The sequence below is a fragment of the Sinocyclocheilus grahami genome, unplaced genomic scaffold, assembly GCF_001515645.1.
Source record: "Sinocyclocheilus grahami isolate Dianchi unplaced genomic scaffold, SAMN03320097.WGS_v1.1 scaffold688.1, whole genome shotgun sequence".
Taxonomy (NCBI): Eukaryota; Metazoa; Chordata; class Actinopteri; order Cypriniformes; family Cyprinidae; genus Sinocyclocheilus; species Sinocyclocheilus grahami.
Window position 1 is genome coordinate 148,171 of NW_015505867.1, and position 9,775 is coordinate 157,945.

General features: G+C 33.4%; 1 protein-coding gene across 1 annotated transcript in view; it reads left to right on the top strand.

Moving 5' to 3' along the window:
* Positions 1 to 9,079: 9,079 nt before the first annotated feature.
* Positions 9,080 to 9,775, top strand: part of LOC107559498 (follistatin-related protein 1-like) — a 15,268-nt gene continuing 14,572 nt past the window's right edge. The window contains exon 1 of the mRNA XM_016243346.1: positions 9,080 to 9,244. Coding sequence (XP_016098832.1) covers positions 9,104 to 9,244 — 141 coding nt within the window. The 5' untranslated portion in view covers positions 9,080 to 9,103. The remainder of the gene's footprint in view (positions 9,245 to 9,775) is intronic.

Here is a 9,775-nt window from a genome sequence, read left to right on the forward strand (position 1 = left end):
GCCTTCATCCAATCAACAACCAGTGCACAGAATCAAGTCCCATCCGCCCCATACAGAAATGTAATATACAGCATGTATTACCCTATATCAAGAATACATACATTCTCTGGGTAGGTGAAGATATAAGATTATAACATATATCAAATCCCCATAGTTAAACTTGTATATGTAACATGTAAATTCTGTCATCATTTACTCACTCAAGTTGTTCCAAAACTGTATGAGTTTGTTTACTCTGCTGAACACAAAATAAGTTATTTTGAAGAATGTTGGTTACCAAACAGTTGATGGTAGCCATTGACTTCCATACTATGGAAAAACTAATATGGAAGTCAATGGCTACCGTCAGTGGTTTGGTTCCTCACATGCTTCAAAATTTATCCGTTTGTGTTCCACTGAGGAAGGAAAGCTCAACTGTCAGTGTGGAGTGACATGAGGGTGAGTGAATGATGACAGATGTATGTTTCTCTTCAGTGTTATGTGGGTAGCTAGCTCAGCTAGCCTGCAAGAACTCACAGCTGTGGCCACCATTCCTGTTTCCATGGTAACAGTGAATTTTTGATTGGTGGATCTTGCTTCAGGAATTTGGGCTTCCAGTTACTGCTTCTGCAGAGGCATATACCATCACTTCATAAACCTCAGAACTCAGGAAGTCTTGAACGGTTTATATGTTCTTGCTTTAAAAATTCTCTTTGGAAAACAGGAACCCTAGAAGTCACTAACTTATAATTCAACATCCATATTTTAGAGTTTAGATATTTTAGCTTGTGTAGGACAAATTTTTTTTTTTTTGTTATATGAATTCTATATGAAAATGGTTTTAAAGCCATTCACAAGTTTGGGGTTCGTATTTTATTTGATTTTTTGTAAAAAAAAAAAAAAAAAATGCTTTTCTTAAACAGTGATGAATTAAACTGATCAAAAGGCCAGTTCTTTTGACCATATTTTAGAGTTTAGATATTTTAGCTTGTGTAGGACAAATTTTTTTTTTTGGTTATATGAATTCTATATGAAAATGGTTTTAAAGCCATTCACAAGTTTGGGGTTCGTATTTTATTTGATTTTTTGTAAAAAAAAAATAAATAAATGCTTTTCTTAAACAGTGATGAATTAAACTGATCAAAAGGCCAGTTCTTTTGAACTTTCTATTCATAAAAGAATCCTGTTTCACCATTTCCACAAAAAAAACAAAAAAACACCACAACTGTTTTCAACATTGATTGCAATAAAAAATGTTTATTGAGCAGCAAATCAGCATATTAGAATGATTTTTGAAGGATCATGTGACTGGCTGCAGGAAAAAAACAGTTTTTCCATCACAGGAATAAATTACATTTTAAAAGATATTAAAACAGAACCCAACATTTTGAACTGTATGAGATGTATTGTATTTTAATATTTGCACTTCCAAAATAAAAGGTTAAAAATGCAGAACCTTATAAGGGTGAAGTGTGTAACTGAAGACACTTCCTCTAGGCATTGCTATTTAATTAGAGCTCTCTTCCCTCCCAAGATACTGGGTCTTTTCCTTCTAGCTGTCCTCAACACTTTCCATTTTTCTGATCTCTTCCACTTTTCTATTATATCCTGAATATGCCTTCTCCTCACTTTTCTCATAGATGCATTTGAACAAGCATAGGATATACCCATACTAAACTTCTGGGCTGATCATCAACAGATTGTTGTGGCCTAAATCAGTCCTTTTAATTAAAATAAATAATTACAATTATTATTATAACTGCCTTGTGATGTGCTGATTATCTAATACAGTACATCTGTACAGCCTGACCTTTAAGCTTCGATGTGTTTGTTAGTCCCACTGTCTAAACAGTTTTCAGAGTTGTAATGAACAGCTGTTGTCCGGTCCAGAGAGACTTCCGCTGTTCTCTGCCACTCATCTTCCCAAAAAAGGGATAGCTCAACCAGATTTACTCACCCTCAATTTGTTCTAAACCTGTATAATATTTTGTGTTAAATACAAAAGAAGATATTCTGAAGAATGTTGGTAACCAAACAGTATCGGTTCCCATTGACTTCCATTGTATTTGTTGTCCATACTATGGAAGTCAACGGGAATTGAAACCGCTTGGTTACCAACATTCTTCAAAATATCTTCTTTTGTGTTCCACAGAAGAAAGTCGTAATACAGGTGTGGATTGACATGAGGAGAGTTTGCAACTACAGGCAACATTAGCAGCACAGACTTTTGACAATGAGACATAGTTCAGCGATATGCAAATGAGAAGCACCTATCGATACAGTTACCAATACAACGGCCGTCTCATACACTTGTATACACTGCAGTGCAGTCAAGTGTGAACTGACTGCATAGAAACTCTGTGAACACCGTTTCAGACACATGCTCTGAGCTGCTTTGACCGACTTAAGTTGCCTCTTCCTAGCTTGAGGTACAAACCCAAACTTATATTACCACTGCAAGCATTTGGTTAACAGCCACTGACCAAGCTGTGCACTGAAAATCTCAAGTGGTCAGGCTGCTGTAATATTACTCTAGCATTTGCATCTGAATACACACTTGCATACTTTCTATACAGTAGTTTAATTGTTTTTAAAATGTCTCTGCCAGTGTTAAAACCTATCCTACACCACTGGGTCAGATGGGAACAGAGAGTAATTTGTGTCATAAGTATTGAGTGAGGAGATTGATTTCATATTATTTCAATTTAGCTGCTAATGTTCTGAATGTGAACTGATTTGCATTTTAACTCTCACTATGGTACTGTGACCTCTACCGACATTGTTGTTTGTCATATAGCACTGCATTAGTGTATGGGTTAGCTATAGTGAATTGGACCCAGTTGAACGGAAGGCCACATTGCTATATGGTCATGATTCGTGAGTCAGACACAACTGAACATTCCTCGACTCTTCTGCACCAGGAATGTTTGCTCTCTGTCTTTCCCCTATTCCTCTCTCCTTGGCAATCACAGCGGCCCCTCGACCTGCCAGAACAGCCCTCTGGATAAACAACAGCAACACTGTTCAGATGTGCTTTAAGGGAAAACTCTTTTCCCACTCAACTACTGATCTGTAACCACTATTTTAACCACAACTCTGACACTTGAGGTTGATTGCATTTATACTGCAAAAACATTCTTTAAATCAATATTTTGTCTTTCTTTGTTTTCTAGTAAAAATACCTAAACATTTTTTTAAATTTAAAAAGGACTGTTTCCTTTTTAAAGTCGTAAAATTATAAAATAGTTTTTTTTCTTCTAAATTGTTAAAAAATGAATTATTGACATAAATTTAATACAGTTTGGTGAGGTTTAGACTTAAAAAGTAATGTTTTTTTGGTCTTTCATGCTCACCAAGGCTGCATTTATTTGATCAAAAATACAGTAAAAACATGAATATGGTGAAATATTATTACTATTTAAAATAGCGCTTGTTTATTTTAATATATTTTAAAATATAATTTAATACTGTGATTCAAAGCTGAATATCATTACTCCATTCTTTTGTATCACATGATCCTTCAGAAATCATTCTAATATGCTGATTTGCTGCTCAAGAAACATGTCTTATTATTATTATTATTATCAATGTTGAAAACAGCTTTGCTGCCTAACATTATAAATGTCTTTACTGTCACTTTTGATTAATTTAATGCATCCTTGCTCGATAAAAACATTATTTTATTTTGAAAAATAAATAAATATCTTATCTTGTCTTATCTTACACCAATGTGCTTTTACACCATTTTAGATATGTATTTGTTTATATGTATTATATACAAAAATAATCGATTTGTTTTTGTGCATGATTATATGATTATATTTGAACAAGCATTTTAAACCATGAATACTATCAATAAAGGAAAGCGCTTTCAGAAAGACAGAGATATCATAAGATGGATAACAACCATCTGAGACAATGTAACAGCATCATACTTGCAATGAAATTTTGGAGGTCATAGTTCAGCTGCAGGCGTCTTGTACCCCTTCTCTTATTGACTCTCCTACAGTCAATTTTATGGCTCTTTTCAAGCCCTCCTGCCTGGTTGTCATGGAAACATATCTGCTTTTTGATTTGATTTAGCTAAAGCATGCCATAACGTTCATTCGTTTAAATGTCAGCATGGCTTCCCTGTAGAGAAGGAGATTCATTTATGCATGAGGCTTGGTTTTGTTCTCTCTCCTGTAATGTACCTCTGTTACCGCTGGTCCGCAATATTGTCGGGACAAAACTCTCTCAAATGAATATCCCAAAAACTTTTAATATGGCAGCACTGTGTCTGAAAGTCCTCTGATGACCTCAAATGGAGCAGATTGTGATTAGAAAAGATTGTTGATGTGTTTTAGACTGCCAATGGCTGTATTCCTTTAAAACAGTTGAACAGTTGACACTGCCCTCGGGTAGAAAATCCCCCCCTGGAAAGTTTGCTTACATCGTATGACTCATGTGGAAGGGGGTGTGTTCAGTCTTGTTAGTTTTAAACAAAAGAGTGCGTGGTGTGTGAACAGCCCATTAATCGTGCTGTAATCAGCAAACCTGATATCAGAGCTCTATCTGCTGGTAGAAGAGTGTAAATCACTTTTGATAGACCTTTGTCTTCAATAATGCATATAGACTACCGTTTAAAGATTTTTCAAAATGCTTTTGTTCACCAAGACTGATTATTAATAAATAAAATATATAGTAACATCGTAATATTGTGAAATAGTATTACAATGTAAAATAACGGTTTTATATTTTATTTTAAAATGTAGTTTATTTCTGTGATGCGAAGCTGTATTTTCAGCATCATTACTCCAGTCTTCAGTGTCACATGATCTTTCAGAAATCATTCTGATATGCTGATTTGCAGCTCAAGAAACTGGTAAATATTTTCATCAATGTTGAAAATAGCTAATATGTTTGTTGGGAAGCCGTGATACATTTTTCAGGATTCTTTGATGAATTAAAAGTTCAAAAGAACAGCATTTATTTGAAATAGAAATATTTTGCAACATTATAAATGTCTTTACTGTCTTAAATTCTTTCTTTCTTAATAAATAAATAAATACTGACTTAAAACTTTTGAATAGTTGTGGACATCGATATCCTGTTTTTTGCCATTTTATCACCTGCTATTGTCAACTAATTTAATTATTCATTTATTATTTTATTTATTTTTTTCCCCTAGACTGTAGAAACACTGAATATGCTTGTGAAAAAAATTACACTTTAGCATACTTTTAAAAACAGATATTCTTACTGTGGAAATAATATAATTAAAAAAGTTATACTTAAGTGCAAACTGAATATAATGTTTAAAGGGGTCATATGACGTTGCTAAAAATAACATTATGTTGTGTATTTGGTGTAATGCAATGTGTTTATGAGTGATTCTATAATTGCAGGTACATTTGGTGTCCGAAGTCATTATTTTTCTGCTTTTTTCAAATGGTTATATTTTTAATTATTTTAATACTGTGTCACTCATTGTTATGAATTACAAGATGTTACAGTCCATAAAAATATAATATGTTTTGCAAGAAGTGTCTTAAATAGCTGAAAATCAAGATTTCTTTTTATCCGAATTAGTCAGTGCATTTTTTCCGTCATGTATCATTGTGTAATCAAAATATTTTATTGTACTTTTCTTTTTGTAATATTTCATTCATTTTTATTTATAAAAGCCCTAAAGAGCCATTTACCTAATTCTACAACATTGTTGTTTTTTTTAAATAACTTTTTTCTTATAAAAATCTTGCGTCAACTCTGTTACCGTACCATACTTTGCCTTTAAATTAGTGGAATTTTCTCCCACAACTATGTAAGATACAGGAAATTATGTCACTTTCCCTCACTGTTAAGATCTGAAGCACTGAAAAGTATCTGTGCTCTCTCTAAGAAAATATTTAATCTAAAAGTTCTTACACCAAGAGTTATTTTATAAAGTGTCAAATCTGTTACCACAATATCAAAAGGAAAACAGATTTTTTTCATTGATCACACTTTGTGTTATTTAAAAGTCTTTTAATCATGATTTCATTAGTGCCATGTGCTCTTAGCATTTATGCTAGCAAGTGGAGTTTTTGGCAAATAATTAAGAAAATTGTCAATTCTGTTACTGTCAAACTCTGTTACCAGGGTAGAGTAACAATGCTGACAATGCGGTAACAGAATTGATAGTCAATTGTCAATTCTGTTACTTAAAGGGTCAACTCTGTTTATGAACTATTTTCACAAAAAAACAATACATTTGTTGTTTAAAATCCTAATAAACATTATTGATTTATTTTTGCACCCTTATAATATTTCAACAGCATTTCTTTTTTTTAACTGGATATTGTATATAATACATTTTCAGATGAAAGATATTTGCTCCAAGTGGCCGGTTCTGTGAAGACATAGGTATTTTTTTATTTTTAAGGTATGCATAGGTGAAATATTATCTCAGTATCAAGTGATGGAATGTAAGGGCTGTTTGTCTAATGAAACAAGAAGGATTTTTCCTGTTATGATTTATTGTTATTTCTACACATTGGCTAATTTGTCCGTAACAGAGTTGACAAACAATACCATAAAGACATCTGTTTTTTCATTAAAAGTAAAAAAAAAAAAGGAAGTAACTTGTGTTTGGCAAGCACTGAATTATTAAAATTAAAACTGTTAGTGAAAAGTTTTTTTTTCTTAACTTTCTGCAATGCCAAATGTATCTCCGATTATAGAATCCCCTTATGCGGTATAAGGTTAAAAAAACACATTATTTTCCACATACTGTACATTATTGTTGCTCCTCTATGCCCTCCTTTCTGAAACGCGTCGATTTTTACAAAGCTCATCGGTCTGAAAAGTGAGGTGTGCTCTGATTGGCCAGCTATCCAGTGCGTTGTGATTGGCTGAATACCTCAAGCGTGTGACGGAAATGTTACGCCCCTCACCATACTGTGATGATGCCCTGTCCAGCCTGAGCGACAAGACAAAGACATTAAAACCCATTACAAATGAGGCATTTGTTGCATCCAGTGGGGACATAATTACTGATTATAATGACTTACTGTGTTATTACGCGTTGCGTATCGCAGCGCGTAAACATAAAATCATGTCTGCATTTGTGATCGGAGAAACGACAAACAACAAGCGCTACTCTACACTGCTCAAAACTCACGTTTGAATCATCAGTGGCAAATTCTTTAAATTTAGAAAAAACGTACTTACAGTCTGTGAGTCAGAAGCGCCAGACTGTCCTTGCAAAGTTGGAACTGCCCCACTTTATAGAAACAGCCTTTGAGCCAGAGACGCATTGTAGGCTACTCTCCCAGGAAACAGTCCTCATCCTCCATAAAATGCGTTGCACACATCTGAATATTTGGGTTGAACTGTTCTGGAACAGTGTTGTAAATACAACTTAACCACTGATTTTTGCAATTAGCTGAACTTAAGAGTGCTTTTTGGCATACTTAAATACATCTTTACATGTAATTTCATAATTACTTCTGTTGTCTTTAAAATATGGTTAAAGTTTACTGTTGAATGTAATGTAAAATATAATTTATGTTATTTATATTGAAACTTGTATGCTGTGTATTTCAAGATATTTTATTTTATTTATACTGTATATATTTTATTTTTTACAATTTAGTACATTTAAATATATTAACTTTAAATATAATAGTGAGAAACACACTACAGTAAAATTAAAATCAAGTACTTTATATGTGTTTTATTATGTTAAAAAAATTCAAAATAGTGTACTTCTTTATATTGGACATTATTACAAAGTGCACTTAAATGTGTTCAGTCATGAAAGTGTGCTCTCTTTAAAACTTTTATTTCATTAATATTATCTGCAATTACATTTTTTTAAATATACTATACTTTAAATATTTGAAGTACACTGCAAGTGCACATTCAATACAATATAAGTGCACTTCTTTTCACCATCAGTGCATCCTCACCATTAGAAACATTTCCCTTTCCTGAAGTTTTTCCACCATCGTGATATATATTACATTTGTCTGGGTTGCTGAGGCGTTATTGTTAGGCTTATTGTTAGACTTTAAAGGGATAGTTCACCCAAGAATGAAAATTCTGTCATCATTTACTCACCCTCATGTCGTTCCAAACCTGTATGAGTTGCTTTCTTATGTTGAACACAAAAGAAGATATTTTGAAGATTGCTGGTAATCAAACAGTTGGTGGTTGCCATTGACTTCCATAGTATTTTTTTTCCTAATATGGAAGTCAATGGCAACCACCAACTGTTTGATTACCAGCAATCTTCAAAATATATATATTATTTTATGTTCAACATAAGAAAGCAACTCATACAGGTTTGGAACGACATGAGGGTGAGTAAATGATGACAGCATTTTCATTTTTGGGTGAACTATCCCTTTAAGTCCGAATTGTTCTGAACAATGTGTCAAATACATTAATACAATAACAGTAGTGTGTGTGGGATTGGGGTCATGTGTGATGTATATACCATGTCAAGTGTCTACTAAGCTCAGCAGATTATAGAGCAAAAAAATATTCCATATAACACACAGAAATTCACCCTATTGTGCTGCCACCAGCCGAAGCTTTCATTTTATTACAGGCTTAATGTCAGCTTCCAACCAGAGGCATGAGAGGAAAATTTAATTATAGCCACAGTGTCACTTCGCAACATCCTTTATATATATATATATATATATATATATATAAAATATACATTTTTAAGGTTCAGATTTTGATGGGGTTGTTAGCGTCCATAAACTTAATGGATAATGTCCTGGCAGAGAATTACCAGTACCTTATCCAATTATTTCATACAGTTTACTGTTTCTCTTGAAATTGTTTTAATTCAAATATCAGACATTTATCAAAGCAGACATGATATCATACATTTTTAAAAACCAAGGATAGGAAGTTGTCATCGCCAAACTCCCAAACATTTCTAAGAAGTCCTCTTTAAGATGTACAGGTGGATCTCATTAATCAAATGTTCTCTGTTGAGGACAAAACTGGGTTGCCGGGTCCCAAGAGGATAAAGCTGCATTCACTAAATCTGAAACATCCATTAGCATTAGTGATATGTGTTGCCTCGTGTCGCTGTGCTTCTTTCTAACTGTTATCCTGTCTGGTGGTGGTGGTGTGTGTGTGTGTGATGTCTGAAGTTGTGTGTTATGTTGCGGACCGTAATGAGCTGCGCAGACGTGTGATCGACTGGCTGCAGACAGAGGTTGTTCCAGATGGCTGGTTCACTAAGGGCTCCAACTTCACTGATATCCTCCTCAAGTACTTCAAGGTGTGTGCAGAGAGTCATTTAAAATATGAAACCACCAAGAATTTGTATAGTTTAGTATTTTAAGGCACAACACTACAGGGAACAACATCAGTTTTGAGTTTTTGGCCTATTTATAATGCGTTGTTTCAGAGTTAAACATGAGGAAACATGAAAAAAACATATTTAAGTGTTTATTATATTTATCTATTTGTATCTGTAGATTTCAGTTACAATGCATATCTTTAAATCATGCATTGAGCCAGACATTTCCATTTCCAAACTTTTTTTTTCTGTTTTATTTATATTTTATATCTTATTTGCATATTAATAGCATTTCGTTATAAAAAACGCTTGCACTTAATGTAATCAATCAACTAGGGAAATATGGTGGTGTCTATTAGTTAATTTTTTACCCAATTTTTACCCTATTCACCTGGGTGTCTTGGCTTAACATTTCAAAAATGTTCTTAAAATAACTTATAAAGCCCAGCAATACGCAGCAATACACAGAATTATTAATAGTCTTAACAGAAGCTCAACATGATACGTGAC